Source organism: Sapajus apella, unplaced genomic scaffold (genome assembly GCF_009761245.1).
Source record: "Sapajus apella isolate SASKATOON/1434 unplaced genomic scaffold, GSC_monkey_1.0 scaffold49, whole genome shotgun sequence".
In the NCBI taxonomy this organism is placed as follows: Eukaryota; Metazoa; Chordata; class Mammalia; order Primates; family Cebidae; genus Sapajus; species Sapajus apella.
In genome coordinates this window covers 4,109,725-4,127,074 of record NW_022436989.1, presented here as the reverse complement: position 1 = coordinate 4,127,074, position 17,350 = coordinate 4,109,725, and the positions used below count along the sequence as shown (strand labels likewise).

The following is a 17,350-nucleotide window of genomic DNA, read 5'->3' as shown; positions in this document are numbered from 1 at the left end:
AGAGAGGAAGCCAAACTACCACTGTTTGCAGATGACATGATACTATATCTAGAAAACCATCGTCTCAGCCCAAAAGCTTCTTAAGGTGATAAGCAACTTCAGCAAAGTCTCAAGACACAAAATCATGGTGCAAAAATTGCTAGCATTCTTAAACACCAACAACAGTCAAGGTATTTAACAAAATCTAATACACTTAACTGATTTTTTTCAAAAACAAATTAGGAATAATAGGATCCTTCTCAACTTAATAAAGGACATTTATGAAATACCTGTAGCTAACATTATGCATGATGGTAAAAGACAAGATTTAATGTAATTTTGTTGTGGTTAAGTTGAAGTCTAACAAGCTACCAGGTACAGGTATTCTGGTACAGGTATTTCTATAAATCCTACTTGTTCATTGTTCCTTTGTTTCCCTCTTGCTTAAAATAAGGAATCTGCTCACATCACTTCTATTTAACATTGCTCTAGAGATTCTAGCAGGTGCAGTAAGTCAAGAAAACAAATAAAACGTTTTAGATTAGAAAGGAAGAAGTAAAACCGTCTTTACAAACAACACTATTAGATGCAGAAATGCTGATGGAATCATTAGCTGATGGAATTTTTTTTAACGATCAGGGATAATAAGTGTGTTTACCAAGATTGAAAGATATAAGACCAATATCTTAAAAATCTGGCTAGTCAAGACAGGGATCTCTGAGGAAAAAATCTAAACAATAAGATAGATTCTAACAAATAAAAAATAAAAACCAGGCCAATGTGGTGGTTCATGCCTATAATCCAAGCATTTTGGGAGGCTGAGGAGGGAGGATCTCTTTAGCCCAGGAGTTTGAGACCAGCCTGGGCAACATAGTGAGATCCTGTCTCTATACAAAAATAAAAAATAAAAGTAAAAATAATTTTTAAAAACAAAAATCAATTGTATTTTATATGAGCAATTATAAACTGAAATTATTTTTTGTTGTTGTTGAGACAGAGCCTCACTCATGGCTGGCTAATGTTTGTATTTTTAGTAGAGACGGGGTTTCACCATGTTGGTCAAGCTGGTCTCGAACATCTGACCTTGGGATTCACCACCTCGACCTCCCAAAGTGCTGGGATTACAGGCATGAGCCACTGAGCCTGGCTGAAATTCTGAAAATACAATTTACAATTGGATTAAAAATATGAAATACTAGAGGATAAACTCAGAAAATATTTGCAAATGTGTACACTAAAAACTGCAAAACATTACTGGGTAAAATAAAATAAATAAATGGAGAAATATATTCTTGGGTGGGAAAACTCAAGATATCAATTCTTGAAAAATTCAGTGACACATCAATTAAAATCCCAGTGAGATTTTTTTATAGAAATTGAGAATCTTATTCTAAAATTTATATGAAAATTCAAAATAGAAAAAAGTAAGGATATCTAGAAATAAATGCCACTAAAAATGTATTGAGATAAAAATAAAATGTTATCAGAAACAGTAAAGACCTGAACAATTTGATAGCTATATCATGTTCATGGGTAGAAACATAGAATATTATAAAAATTTTCAATCCTTCCCAAATTTATCTATAAATTTGATACAACTCCAATCAAAATACCAATCTTACTTTGTGGAATTCAGTAAACTGATTCTAAAATACATATGAAAGAATAAAGACCTGAGGGCTAGGAGGGGTTAGAGTAGTAGTATTTCTTCTACCACATACCAAGGTTTATCATAAAGCCATAGTAATTAAAATATTGATATTTACAAATATTTATAGCAACTTGTTTCATAGTAGTTTCACATTTCACCAACCTTTAGTGTGTCTATTCTTTTATTATTTAAACTCAGTGGGTGAAAAGTGATATTTCATTTTGGTTTTAGTTGTCTTAATAATATAACCACCCTAGTTTTCTTTAGTGCTTGTACAGTGTCTGTTTGTCTATTCTTTTATAATCAACTTGTCTGTGACTTTATGTTAAAGATGTGTTTCTTATATACCACATACAAGCTCTTGCTTTTTTTTAATCCAGGGTGACAGTCTCTGCCTTTAAATTGCAGTGTTTAGTCTTCTTAGATTTAGTGTAACTATTGCTATGGTTCAGTTTGAGGCTCCCATTTTGGCATTTGTTTTCTACTAATCCCGCTTGTTCTTCTTTCCTTTGTTTATCCTTCCTTGCCTTATCTGGATGAATCATGTATTTTTTAGTTTTTCTATGTTGTCTCCTATACTGGTGTGTAAAATAGAATAAAGCATTGTAGGATGACAGGTGGCTTCTATTGTTTTTGTTTGTTTTATTTTTAATGAAAGTTATAAATATGCCATTTTATTATCTGATGGCCCCCATCCTTTTTGGTCAGTCAGCTATTATTTGTATCATTGTTCTCATGTATATGATGAATCTTTTTCACTCTAGTTGCTTTTAAGATTAGCTTTTTATCTTTGGTTTTCTGCAGTTTTACTATGTGCCTAAATGTGATTTCCTTTGTATTTATCCTACTTGAGGTTCAGTTGAGTTTCTTGGGTTTCTGGGTTTATGTCTTTCATTAATATTAGAATGTCCATGGCTATTATCTCTTCAAATGTTTCTTCCACCTCATTCTCTTTTTCCTCTCCTACTGGGATTCCAAAAACACCTGTGTGAGACCATTTAATGTTGTCTCATAGATCTCAGGTGACCTGTTCATTATTTTTTCACTGTTTTTTCCTTTGTATTTCAGCTTGTATGCATGCTATTAACGTGTCTTCAAATTCACTGCTCTTTTCCTCTGCTTTTTCCAGCTTGTTGCTAAATCCATCTGATTTTTTTTTAAGACAGGGTCTCACTTTGTCAATTAGCCTGGAGTGCAATGGCAAAATTACAGCTCACTGCTGCCTCAAACTGTTGGCCTCAAGCAATCCTCCCACTGTGGCTTCCCAAAGTGCTGTGATTACAGGCATTCCTGGCCTATTTATTTATTTATTTATTTAGATGGCGTTTTGCTCTTGTTGCCCAGGCTGGAGTGCAGTGGTGCAGTCTTGGCTCACGGCAACCTCCACCTCCCAGATTCAAGTGCTTCTACTGCTTCAACCTTGCGCATAACTGGGATTACAGGCATGCACCACCATGTCAGACTAATGGCTAATTTTTTTATCTTTAGTAGGGATGGGGTTTTGCTATGTTGGCCAAACTGGTCTTGAACTCCTCTAATTATTTCTTTATTCTTGATTTTTTTTTTAATTTCTAGCATTTCCATTTTGTTCCTTTTTATCATTTCTGTATCATGGCTGAAGTTCCTCATCTCTTCACTATGTTGCCCATCTTTTCCACTAGACCCTTCAGCATTTTTATTATAGTTGTTTTCTCTTTAGACATTCTTGGTACCTTACCACTGACAACATTCCAGAGATCTCTTTATACTTTACAGTGAAGCCACCAACCTCCGAAATCCTTGGGAGAGCTGTCTCTGCTTTACAACCTAGCTGCCAGCTTTTGTATCATTGATCATTTGATCGTTTTTGATCAATTATCTTTACTTTCTCATCTGACTCTGAATTTTGGTGCACTTGGGGATATCTCCATCTTCCTCTCTTCCTTCCCTTCTCCTCCTGCCCACTCCACACTTCCCTCTCCTTTTCCCTCTCCCTCTCCTCTGTCTCCTATCTCCCTGTCCCAATCCTGTCAGGGAGGCTGCTTTAGACTCTGGGTAGAGGCCACGCGTGGCTCAAAGAAAGTTCCCCTCCACTCTCTTATCCCACTCTGAGTCATGGAGCTGAGAATTCATAGTGTGGATGGGTTTCTCTCAACTTTCCCCTTGATGTATGCGCCTTTCCTGCCTTCAGAGAGTTACTGTCTTACATTTTTAAGAGACCTTGAATGCTTCAGAAGGATCTTTCACCTCACCTGCAGGATTATGCCGAAGCATTAACTGGAGTTATGTGGGAAAGAGTTTGTGGGTGAGAGTGAAAACTCACTCCTTGACTGGGAATCGTTGGAATTCTCATCTATCATGTTTATGACATGTTCCTCTTCCCATCTCTCTGACAAGAATGAGAATGGCTCTTCCTTCTATGAAGGACTCATCATTTTGTTTCTATTTCTTCTTTAAGGATTGTTTCACTCATTTCCAGCAATGTAAGCTCTATACTTAAAAGTGGATCCACGTTTAGCAAAATGACCTCTTACCCCAAATTGTGTCTGTCTTTGATTACCGGTTTGATACCTGCCCACCTCCTGTTTCAGTATACACTTAATATTTGTACCTTAAGTAAAATGAGGACAATGTGTTCAAAATATAGAAATTACATTTTAAGTAAAAATCCCTAAAAATTAGAACAGTGGGGAAAGGAGACAGAGAAGAAGGGAGGCCTTGGACTTCTTGATGAAATTAGGCCTACCGAGTTTCAGGCACAGCAGTTTCTGACCACCCTTCCCATCTAACAGCCTATGTCCATAAAAGGGTAGAATTTGTTTGTCTGAGATTTTAAGTTTTCTTTTCTCTTTATCTGGTAACCAAGGAATCTAGAATTCCAGAAATGAGTTACCATTTGAAGAGACCTTGTATGTTGACCTTAGTAAACATCAAGGTCAAAGGGGCACTCCTGGCCAGACTGATAAATATATAAAGAAAGACAAGGCTGATGTGCTTAAAAGATTTAAAAGGAATTAAAATGTATTATTCCTACTGAAAGAAACAATTTATGAAAAAATAAAATTATTAAGATAATTTTTATGGTTATATTTAATATGATAAATTTCTATTTAATGTATTCCTATGCCTGAAATATTATTCAAAAATATATTGAAACAAATCAAATCTTAGCATTTACTTTTTTTTTTTTGAAGCGAAGTCTCACTCTTGTCCCCCAGCTGGAGTGCAATGGCACTATCTCAGTTTACTGCAACCTCCATCTCCCAGGTTAAAATGGTTCTCCTGCCCCAGCTTCTCTAGTAGCTGGGATTACAGGCACCTACCACCACCCCCAGCTAATTTTGAACTTTTGTGGAAATGGGGTCTCACTGAGTTGCCCAGGCTGGTCTCAAACCTCTGACTTCAAGTGACTCTCCTGCCTCAGCCTCCCAAAGTGCAGGGATTATAGGCATGAGACCACCACACCTGGTCTCTATCTTTTAAATATAGCAAATTGGAAGATGGAAATTGTTAGACTTTGGGAGTTAAGCTATGAGGACACAAAGGCATAAGAATGATACAATGGACTTTGGAGACTTGGGGGGAGGGTGAGAGAGGGTGAGGGATAAAAGACTTACATTGGGTACAGTGTACTCTGCTCGGGTGATGGATGCACCAAAATCTTAGAAATCTCCACTAATGAACCTAACTCGTGTAACACCACCTGAACACCCAAAAACCTACTAAAGTACAATTTTTAAAAAATAAAAATAAAATTAAAAAAAGAGAAATTGTTAGACCCATCTCTAAAGTCAAAGATTTTTTCTTATCATTTTTCATTTTGTCACAGGCTAAAGGAAGAAGAAGCAACTTGGCAGTCTGGACAGAAAATGAAATTTACCTCGGATATATTCTTTTTAAATTTGCCAGATTAGTAACTACCACAGAACTGAAAAATATCCTAAATCTACCAGTAACTGCTACTGTGACTATCCACTCTGTTCAGTATACAGGACACCCTCTGGAGATTGCTGTTTTTTTAAATTATTGCATTGTGTGTACCGTCACCAAAAAGATTTTCTTAGTGATATATAATGAAGATACGAAACAGTGGATTTCCCAAGACCTTACATTAGATGCTCCTATTGACAGTGTTTTCATTCCACATTTTATGTTTTCAGCACTGCCAGAATTAATACTATGGAACAAGCATAGTATCTACTATTATTTCAATAATTTCACCTTTACTGGGATTTTGCAGACACCTGCAGGACATGGAAATCTATCAATGCTATCAAATGGCAGCATTATTCATGAAGTTTTAATAGGTAAGGCATTCTCAGTCTACTAACATTATTCTAGATTTCATTATAGACCTCTTCCTTATAATGATGTAACACTTTTTAATTACCAATATGTGGCGCTGTTGACAGCCAAAGGTGCACTTCTTAACACCTACAAATGAATCGACTTTGAATGCAAGTAAAAATGTTAACTATGATCTCACAGAGCAAAAGGGCAAACTCAATTTCTTTTTGCGAGGGAGAGGGGAGCTTCATTTTGGTCAATCAACAGATTCTAACTAAGCAATTTATATATACATCTTAGTGTGTAGGAGGTGCTGTGGTATTGTGTTCATTTCCTGGGGCTCCCATAACAAAGGCCTACTGGATGACTTAAAACAACAGAAATGTATCGTTTCACCCTTCTGGAGGCTAGAAGAGAGAAATCAAGGTGTTGATAGGGCCATGTTCCCACTAAAACCTGGAGAGGGAGGTTTTGTGTTATAAAGCACATATGAAGCAAGTTCATACGTGTTTTTTAAACAACCATGAGCCACAGTGATAAGAAGACAAAGTTAGAATGATACATTGGGGATAGATTTTAGAGGATGTCAGATACCCAGTTTCAATGTTGTACTAAAGGTCATTCAGAAACAATAAAATGTAACAAGCTCAAACAATTTGTAAGTGTATGAAGTATGAAGTTAAAGGCCTTCATCTCTCACCATTCTCATTTACCGAGTAACCAACTATTAAGAAACTCCTGTAAGGCTGGGTGTGGTGGCTCACGCTTGTAATTCCAGCAGTTTAGAAGGCCAAGGTGGGAAGATCATTTGAGCTCAGGAGTTTGAGTCCAACCTGGGCAACATGGTGAAACCTCATCCCTACTAAAAATTTAAAAATTACCTGGGCATGGTGGTACACGCCTGTGGTCCCAGCTACTCAGAAGGCTGAAGCAGCAGGATCACTTGAGCCCGAGAGGTCAGCGACGCAGTGAGCCATGTTCACATCACTGAACTCCCCAGCCTGGACAACAGTGTGAAACCCTTTCTCAAAAAAAAAAAAAAAAAAAAAGTTCCTGTGAGTTTGTCCAGACTTTCAAACAAGGAAATACTAAATATAATTGGCATATTTTCAAAACGATACATATAAAACGAATACCATTTTAACTGCTGTGTAATGTTCTACTCTCTATGCACGCTATTGTCTAATAGGGGTGTAGAAAGATATTTAGACAGATACTAGGCTTCAGTTCTTTTGCTGATACAAATAATGCTGCAGAAAGTATGCATATATACACACACCAGTACAAGTATTTCTGTAATATAAATTACTGGATACAGAATTCCTGAATCAGAAATTACAAATATTTTAAAAGTTGATAAATCCTTCTCATTTACCCACCAGCAAAGTTTGTCACAGTCTAAACTCCCCCAAAGGTATTTGAAAATGTATCATTTTCATATAATCTGTTTAACAGTTACCAATTATATAGAAGAAAAATGTGATTCTCATTTTATTGCACATATTTTTTATAATTAGATGTTTTATCTAGTTCCATAAATTTATTGGCCACATCCTTCTGTGAATTTTTTCTTGTCATTTCCTTATTTCTTTCTGTTTTTTTTTTATATATATATACTTTAAGTTTTGGGATACATATACGGAATGTGCTGGTTTGTTACATAGGCATACACGTGCCACGGTGGTTTGCTACACCCATCAACCCATCATCTACATTAGGTATTTCTCTAAATGCTATCCCTCCCCTAGCCCCCCATCCCCTGACAGGCCCTGGTGTGTGATGTTCCCCTCCTTGTGTCCATGGGTTCTCATCGTTCAACTGCCACTTAGGAGTGAGAACATGCGCTGTTTGGTTTTCTGTTCCTGTGTCAGTTTGCTGAGAATTATGGTTTCCAGCTTCATCTATGTCCCTGTGAAGGACATGAACTCATCCTTTTTTGTGGCTGCATAGTATTCCATGGTGTATATGTGCCACATTTTCTTTATCCAGTCTATCATTGATGGGCAATTGAGCTGGTTCCAAGTCTTTGCTACTGTGAACAGTGCTGCAGTAAACATACATGTGCATGTGTCTTGATAGTAGAATGATTTATAATCCTTCGGGTATATACCCAGTAATGGGACTGCTGAGTCAAATGGCATTTCTGGTTCCAGATCCTTGAGGAAGCGCCACACTGTCTTCCACAATGGTTGAACTAATTTACACTCCCACCAACAGTGGAAAAGTGCTCCTATTTCTCCACATCCTCTCCAGCATCTGTTGTCTCCTGACTTTTTAATGATTGCCATTCTAACTGGAGTGAGATGATATCTCATTGTGGTTTTGATTTGCATTTCTCTAATGACCAGTGATGATGAGCTTTTTTTCATATGTTTGCTGGTGGCATAAATATCTTCTTTTGAGAAGTATCTGTTCATATCCTTTGCCCACTTTTTTATTGGGTTATTTTTTTTCTTGTAAATCCGTTTTAGTTCTTTGTAGATTCTGGATATTAGCCCTTTGTCAGATGGATACATCATGAAAATTTTCTCCCATTCTGTAGGTTGCCTGTTTATTCTGATGATATTTCTTTTGCTATGCAGAAGCTCTTTAATTTAATTAGATCCCATTTGTCAATTTTGGCTTTTGTTGCCATTACTTTGGGTGTTTTAGTCATGAAGCCTTTGCCCATGCCTATGTCCTGAATGGTATTGCCTAGGTTTTCTTCTAGGGCTTTTGTGGTTTTAGGTCTCACATTTAAGTCTTTAATCCATCTTGAGTTAATTTTTGTATGAGGTGTAAGGAAGGGGTCCAGCTTCTGTTTTCTGAATAGGGCTAGTCAGTTTTTCCAGCATCATTTAATAAATAAGGAAAGCTTTCCCCATTGCTTGTTTTTGTCAGGTTTGTCAAAGATCAGATGGTGGTAGATGTGTGGCACTATTTCTGAGGCCTCTGCTCTGTTCCATTGGTCTATATAACTGTTTTGGTACCAGTACCATGCTGTTTTGTTTACTGTAGCCTTGTAGTATAATTTGAAATCAGGTAGTATTATACCTCCAGCTTTGTTCTTTTTGCTTAGGATTGTCTTGGCTATATGGGCTCTTTTTTAGTTCCATATGAAATTTAAAGTAGTTTTTTCTAATTCTGTGAAGAAAGTCACTGGTAGCTGATGGGGATAGCATTGAATCTATAAATTACTTTGGGCAGTATGGCCATTTTCATGATATTAATTCTTCCTATCCATGAGCATGCAATGTTTTTCAATTTGTGTCCTCTCTTATTTTATTGAGCAGTGGTTTGTAGATATTGAAGAGGCCCTTCACATCCTTGTAAGTTGTATTCCTGGGTACTTTATTCTCTTTGTCACAATTGTTAATGGGAGTTCACTCATGATTTGGCTCTCTATTATTGGAGTATAGGAATGCTTGTGATTTTTGCACATTGATTTTGTATCCTGAAACTTTGCTGAAGTTGCTTATCAGCTTAAGGAGATTTTGGGTTGAGACAATGGGGTTTTCTAAATATGCAATCACATCATCTGAAAACAGAGATAATTTGACTTCCTATTTGAATCCCCTTTATATCTTTCTCTTGCCTGATTGCCCTGGCCAGAACCTCCAATACTATGTTGAATAGGAGTCGTGAGAGAGGGCATCCTTGTTTTGTGCCAGTTTTCAAAGGGAATGCTTCCAGTTTTTGCCCATTCAGTATGATATTAACTGAGGTTTATCATAAATAGCTCTTATTATTTTGAGATACGTTCCATCAATACCTAGTTTATTGAGAGTTTTTAGTATGAAGGGTGTTGAATTTTATCAAAGGCCTTTTCTGCACCTATTGAGATAATTGTGTGGTTTTTGTCATTGGTTCTGCTTATGTGGTGGATTACATTTATTGTTTTGTGTATGTTGAACCAGGCTTGCATTCCAGCAGTGAAGCCAACTTGATCGTGGTGGATAAGCTTTTTGATGTGCTGTTGGATTTGGTTTGCCAGTATTTAATTGAGGATTTTCACATGGATGTTCATCAGGGATATTGGCCTGAAATTTTGTTTTTCTTGTGTCTCTGCCAGGTTTTGCTATCAGGATGATGCTGGCCTCATAAAATGAGTTAGGGAGGAGTCCCTCTTTTTCTATTTTTTGGAATAGTTTCAGAATGAATGGTACCAGCTCCTCTTTGTACCTCTGGTAGAATTCAGCTGTGAATCTGTCTGGTCCCAGGTTTTTTTGGTTGGTAGGCTATTAATTACTGCCTCAATTTCAGAACTTGTTATTGATCTATTCAGGCATTTGACTTCTTCCTGGTTTAGTCTTGGGATGGTGTATGTGTCCAGGAATTTATCCGTTTCTTCTAGATTTTCTAGTTTATTTGCATAGAGGTGTTTATAGTATTTTCTGATGGTAGTTTGTATTTCTATGGGATCAGTGGTGATAGGCCTTTTATCATTTTTTATTGTGTCTATTTGATTCTTCTATCCTTCCTTCTTTGTTAGTCTGGCTGGCAGTCTATCTATTTAGTTAATCTTTTTCAAAAAACCAGCTCCTGGATTCATTGATTTTTTTTGAAGGGTTTTTCATGTCTCTATCTCCTTCAGTTCTGCTCTGATCTTAGTTATTTCTTGTCTTCTGCTAGCTTTTGAATTTGTTTGCTCTTGTTTCTCTAGTTCTTTTAATTGTGATGTTAGGGTGTTGATTTTAGATCTTTCCCGCTTTCTCCTGTGGTCAGTTAGTGCTATAAATTTCCCTCTGAACACTGTTTTAGCTGTGTCCTAGAGATTCTGGTATGTTGTGCCTTTGTTCTCATTGGTTTCAAATAATTATTTATTTCTGCCTTCATTTCATTAGTTACCCAGTAGTCATTCAGGAACAGGTTGTTTAGTTTCCATGTAGTTGTGCAGTTTTGAGTGAGTTTCTCAATCCTTAGTTCCAATTTGATTGCACTGTGGTCTGAGAGACTGTTTGTTATGATTTCCATTCTTTTGCATTTGCTGAGGGGTGTTTTACTTCCAATTATGTTGTCAATTTTGGAATACGCGTGATGTGGTGCAGAGAAGAATGCATATTCTGTTCATTTGGGGTGGAGAGTTCTGTAAATGTCTATTAGGTCCACTTGGTCCAGAGCTGAGTTCAAATCCTGACCATCTTTGTTAATTTTCTGTCTCGTTGATCTGTCTAACATTGACAGTGGAGTGTTAAAATCTCCCACTATTATTGTGTGGGAGTTTAAGTCTCTTTATAAGTCTCTAAGAACTTGCTCTATGAATCTGTGTGCTCCTTTATTGGGTGCATATATATTTAGGATAGTTAGCTCTTCTTGTTGCATTGATCCTTTTACCATTATATAATGCCCTTCTTTGTCTGTTTTTATCTTTGTTGATTTAAAGTCTGTTTTATCAGAGACTAGGATTGCAACCACTGCTTTTTTTTTTTTTCTTTCCATTTGCTTGATAAATATTCCTCCATCCCTTTATTAAATAGCCTAGATTGCTTCTAGGCTATTCTATTCCACTAATCTATTTGTTCTAGCTCTATACGTTTTTGATCACTATATTCTTAATCATTTAACACACTAAATAATTTATTTTCATGTTTCTTGGCAGCCTTCTTTGCATATGAGATGGGTCTCCTGCATACAGCACACCAATAGGTCATGATTCTTTATGCAATTTGCCAGTCTATGTCTTTTATTTGGGGCATTTAGCTCATTTACATTTAAGCTTAATATTGTTATGTATGAATTTGATCCTGCCATTATGATGCTAGTTGGTTGTTTTGCCTGTTAGTTGATGGAGTTTCTTCATAGTGTCAATTGTCTTTGCAATTTGGTATGTTTTTGCAGAGGCTGGTTCCTGTTTTTCCTTTCTATATTTAGTGCTTCCTTCAAGAGCTCTTGTAAGGCAGGCCTGGTGGTGACAAAGTCTCTCACCATTTGCTTGTCTGTAAGGGATTTTATTTCTCCTTCACTTATGAAGCTTAGTTTCTCTGGATATGAAATTCTGAGTTGAAAATTCTTTTCTTTAAGAATGTTGAGCTTGGTGCGGTGGCTCACACCTGTAATCCCAGCACTTTGGGAGGCTGAGGAGAGCGGATCACCTGAGGTTGGGAGTTTGAGGCCAGCCTGACCAACATGGAGAAACCCCATCTCTACTAAAATTACAAAATTAGCTGGACATGGTGGCATATGTCTATAATCCCAGCTACTTGGGAGGCTGAAGCAGGAGAATCACTCGAACCCAGGAGGCAGAGGTTGTGGTGAGCCAAGATCATGCCATTGCACTCCAGCTTGGGCAAGAAGAGCAAAACTCCATCTCAAAAAAGAATAAAGCCTTTTTGTGCTGGTTTTTCCTCATCTTCATGGATTTATCTAACTTTAGTCTTTGATGTTGGTGACCTTCAGATGGGGTTTCTGTGTAGACGTCCTTTTAGTTGATGTTGATGCTATTCCTTTCTGTTTGTTAGTTTTCCTTCTAACAGCCCCCTGTGGTGCAGGTCTGCTGGAGTTTGCTAGAGGTCCACACCAAACCCTGTTTGCTTGAGTATCACCAGAAGAGGCTGCAGAACAGCAAAGATTGCTTCCTGTTCCTTCCTCTGGAAGCTTTGTCCCAGAGGGGCACCTGTCAGATACCAGCTGGAGCTCTCCTGTATGAGATGTCTGTAGACCCCCGTTGGGAGGTGTCTCCCAGTCAAGAGTCCTGGGGGTCAGGGACCCAATTCAGGAGGCAGTCTGTCCCTTAGCAGGGCTTGAGTGCTATGCTTGGAGATCTGCTCCTCTCTTCAGAGCCAGTAGGCAGGAACATTTAAGTCTGCTGAAGCTTCACCCACAGCCACCTCTTTCCCCAGGTGCTCTGCCCCAGGGAGATCAGAATTTGATCTATAAGCTCCTGGGGCTGCTGCCTTTCTTTCAGAGATTCCCTGCCCAGAGAGGAGAAATCTAGAGCGGCAGTCTGGCTCCAGCGGCTTTGCCAAGCTGCAGTGGGTTCTGCTCAGTTTGAACTTCCAGGCACCTTTGTTTCTACTGTGAGGGGAAAATCCCCTACTCAAGCCTCAGTAATGATGGATGCCCCTCCACCCACCCACCTTGAGCATTCCAGGTCAACTTCAGACTACTGTGCTGGCAGCAAGAATTTCAAGCCAGTGGATCTTAGCTTGCTGGGCTCTGTGAGGGTGGGATCCTCTGAGCTAGACCTCTTGGCTCCCTGGCTTCAGCCCTCTTTCCAGAGGAGTGAATGGTTCTGTCTCTCTGGCATTCCAGGCACCACTGGGTTATGCAAAAAAAAAAAAAAAAAAAAAAAAAAAAAAAATCTCCTGCAGCTGTCTGTCCAAACAGCTGCATGAAACCCAGGGCCCTGGTGGTATAGGCACCTGAGGGAATCTCCTGGTCTACAGGTTGCAAAGACCACAGGAAAAACGTATTATCTGGGCCAGAATGCACCATTCCTCATGGCACAGTCCCTCACGGCTTCCCGTGGCTGGGGGTGCAGTTCCCCAACCTCTTGCACCTCCCAAGTGAGGCAACCCCCCACCCTGTGTCAGCTCATCCTCTGTGGGCTGCACCCACTGTCCAACCAGTCCCAGTGAAATAAGCTAGGCACCTCATTTGGAAATGCAGAATTCACCTACCTTCTGTGTTCATCTCGCTGACAGCTGCAGACCAGAGCTGTTCCTATTTTGCCATCTTGCCCCCAACTCCTCCTTTTCTGTGAATTTCTATTCATACTGTTTGGACATTTTTGCATTGGTTTTATCTATATCGATATGTTCTTTATCTCATGTATTGCAAATATTTTCTCTAGTGTGTAACTTCCTGTACCTTTTTGGGTGGAGTTTGATATTTAGAGTTTGTATTTTTATGCGGTCAAATTTGCTAATATTTTTATTTGTAACTTCTGATGTAATGCTGTAATATGAAAGGTCTTTTCAATTATAAAAACATACTGTATTTTCATTTTTATAATTCTGATTTTATGTTTTGATATTCAACAAGTGTTAGGAATCTAATTTTATTTTTTCCAGTGAAAGCTGATGTTGCCTTCAAACCATTCTTTTATTAAGCAAACCTCTCCCACTGATCTGAAGTGCTACCTTTATTATGTATTTATTCCTCACATTAACCAGATTGTTATCTAGGCTATTCTGTTCCACTAATCTATTTGTTCTAGCTCTATATTTTTTTCTCACTATATCCTAATTACCTACCTACTAAATAATTTATTTTCATGTTTCTTGGCAGCCTTCTCTGCTGGAATTGTAAGCTACACAAGAGAAAGAAATTTCTGTTTTTTCACGAATGTATTCCTCCCAAGTACTTAGAACAGTACACCCCCATAGTAGGTATTCAGTAAACTTGTTGAATAGATGTTTGCAAAACTTGTCTTCCCAGCCAGGAATGTTGTATCTCTTCATTATTTTTATTTTCTGTAATTGAACTATTCTAATCTTTTATTCCTTCTTTAGTCAATTTTAGAAGTTTGTATCTTTCTAGGAAATCATTCATTTTTTTCTAGATTTTCTAATTTATTGGTAAAAGTAACCTATTTTAACTTTTAAATTTCTTATATACCTGTAAGTATATTCCTTATTTATAGTATTGTTTTTGCCCCACCCCCTTGTTAGTTAGGCTTGCAAGAAATTTTCTATTTTCTTAGGTTTTTGTTTTGGTTTTCTTTTCCTTTTAAAAAGAATTCTTAATTTTATCTACTTTCTTTTTTATTTAATTCCTTGATTTCTACTTTTGTCATTATTGATTCTTCACTTCTGCTTTCTTTTTGTAATTAGTCATCTCTTGCCTGCTTACCAAATTAAATAGTTCATTTATTTTTAGTCTTTCTTGTTTTCTCAGCATTTAAAACTACACACAAGCAAAAGGCTGTGAATGAAGAAAACTTCATGTGGCTTTAGCTACATCCCATGAGATTTTCCATATAATGTTCATATTGTCATTATCTTTTAAATCATTCTTAATTCCCATTTTAACTTCATATTTAATGCAAGGATCATTTATAATGTTTGTCATCAGCAGTGTGATCAGAAAAGAGAAGGTGCTATGAAAGCAAATGTTGGGAACATGAGTCCAGATGTGTGGGGTCAGAAAACCGCACGTGGAGGGAACGACTTCTAAACAGAAAACTAGGGAGACGGTATATGTATTAGCAAAATGATTTCACTGCTTAGGATGGGGGATTAAGGTAGCATTCCAAGCTGAGAATACAGCATGTGCAAAGATGTGGAGGTAGGAAAGAACATGGTAAGTTTTGGGGACTGAAATGAGGTCAGTCTGACTAGATAACACAGTGTAAGGCAAAAAATGGCAAGAGATAGACCTGGCTAAAGGACAGATAGACCATATCATGAAGCAATTTGGACATTATATATAATCCAAAAACAACGTATTGTTTCATGAGCTTTTAAATGCTATATATCATTATACTGTATGCATCATGCCATTACTTTTTCATTCATCATAAAAATATATGTTATTATATCATCCATTCACATCCCTCTCCTTCCATCTCATGATCTACTGCACTTATTTCTGATTAAGTAAGTTTAAGTAGAATGTAATTTATGGTAATTTGTAAAAATGTTACTGATTTATTCTGATTCCAAATGTAAGATGCATAAACACAACACAACCTGAACCTCCCTGACGCTATGAATTCCCCTTCCTCCTTCCAGCCAGTCCTCTCCAAGTGTGCTCTTTAGACAATTAAAGAAAGTTTATTCCTAGAGGCTGTACCCAGAGAATGTCATATCTTGAAAGAAAGCTATGAAATCAGCTAGTCCAACTGGTCATTTTACAGACATAGCAACAGAACTAAAGAGTTTAAGATAGTTACCCTCTATGCTCCACTGTGACTTAGGCAGAATATTACGTGCAGAAAGTTGATTACTTTGAGTGAACCTGCAGAAGTAGGCTCTATGTTATACCATTCTCACCCCTGCTGACCTCCATGTCTTCATCCCAGCTATATTAGCCGGCTAGAGATGTCATAACAAAATCCCACAGACTGGGCAGCTCAAACAACAGAAATTTAGATTTTTATCTTATTTTTAGAGGCTAGGAGTCCAAGATCAAGGTACTGTCAAGATTGGTTTCTGATGAGGCCTCTATTCCTGGCTTGGAGACACTTGCCTTCTTGCTATGTCCTCCAGTGGCCTTTCTTCTGTGTGTGCCCAGAGGGATGCCTGGCATCTCTTCCTCTTCTTATAATGGCACCAGTTCTACTGGACTGGGACCCCCTGCTTCTTACCATTTTACCTTAATTACCTCCTGAGAGGCCCTATCTCCAAACACAGTCTCATGGGAGGTTAAGGCTTCAACACAAGAATTTGAGGGGGACACGATTCAACCCACAACACAATGCAGAATTCCTAGTAACACTATTCCTGCCATGCTCATCCTCATGATTACTTAATACATGAACTCCAGCTTCTTTTTATGCTAAATGATGTTATATAAAAAGTGATATGGTATTCAAGAAGAAAACTGAATACTCTGCAATGAAGTGGGAGGGAAGCTCCCCAATATAGTGTAAAGTTATGGGTTCATACCTGCACATTCTAACTTTCTCAAAGTATGTAAATAGTCATTATAAAACAAATTATTTTGGTTGAAAGTACACTTAACTAAAACAGCATGATTTATGGTTACTTAGACTAACATAAACTTTTCTTTTTTCCAGATTATTTTGGAAATATTTTGGTAAAAATGGAAAATAATGTAATGTTTTATTCCAAGATTAATATTGGAGATGCAATAAAGCTGCATTTATGGACAAGCAACACAACAAAAGCATGGATTTTCTTAAATACATCTGGTCATACATACTTCCTGTATGCTTTTGACGATGACATAATACAAACACAGGACTATCCCTTACATCTGGAAGCAAAAAGTGTAACTTTCAAGGCAAAAGACAAATGCCCATACATGGCATTTCATAATAATATTGCTCATCTTCTTTACTTTTTGGACAAGGGAGAGGCTCTGACAGTTTGGACTCAAATAGTGTATCCAGAAAATAACGGCCTGTATGTTATTATGGAATCCTATGGCCCAAAAATATTAGAAGTGAGACATAACATTTCCTTTGAAGTTGCCTTTGGATACTGCACCAAAACTCTGGTAAGTTAATATTTTTAATTTCTTTATTTGGTTTTAATAAGTATAAAAGTATAATATTAACATTTTTATAAATGGATTTCCCTTCTAGGCTCAGCTGGGAAAATGTCCAGGAATGGCTGAGTTTTTAATAACGTGATAAGCCATTAATTCACAAGCCATTATTTTTGCTTTCAATATCCAAGCCCTCTTTGCCACCTAATAACCCGTAACACATTCCTTCAAAACTCATCGATTGTCGATAGTATCGTTCACTTTTTTTTCATGCATGGCTTTCCTGTGGACTTCTGTTATCCATTGTAGTATAACAAACCACCTCAAAACTGAATTGCTTTAAATAACAACCAATTCTAT

The 17,350-nt window shown here is 37.4% G+C and overlaps 1 protein-coding gene across 1 annotated transcript in view; it reads left to right on the top strand.

Moving 5' to 3' along the window:
- CATSPERE (catsper channel auxiliary subunit epsilon) overlaps positions 1-17,350 on the top strand; it is a 163,516-nt gene that overhangs the window by 90,837 nt on the left and 55,329 nt on the right. Inside the window, exons 10-11 of the mRNA XM_032242205.1 lie at positions 5,439-5,916; positions 16,557-16,999. Coding sequence (XP_032098096.1) covers positions 5,439-5,916; positions 16,557-16,999 — 921 coding nt within the window. The remainder of the gene's footprint in view (positions 1-5,438; positions 5,917-16,556; positions 17,000-17,350) is intronic.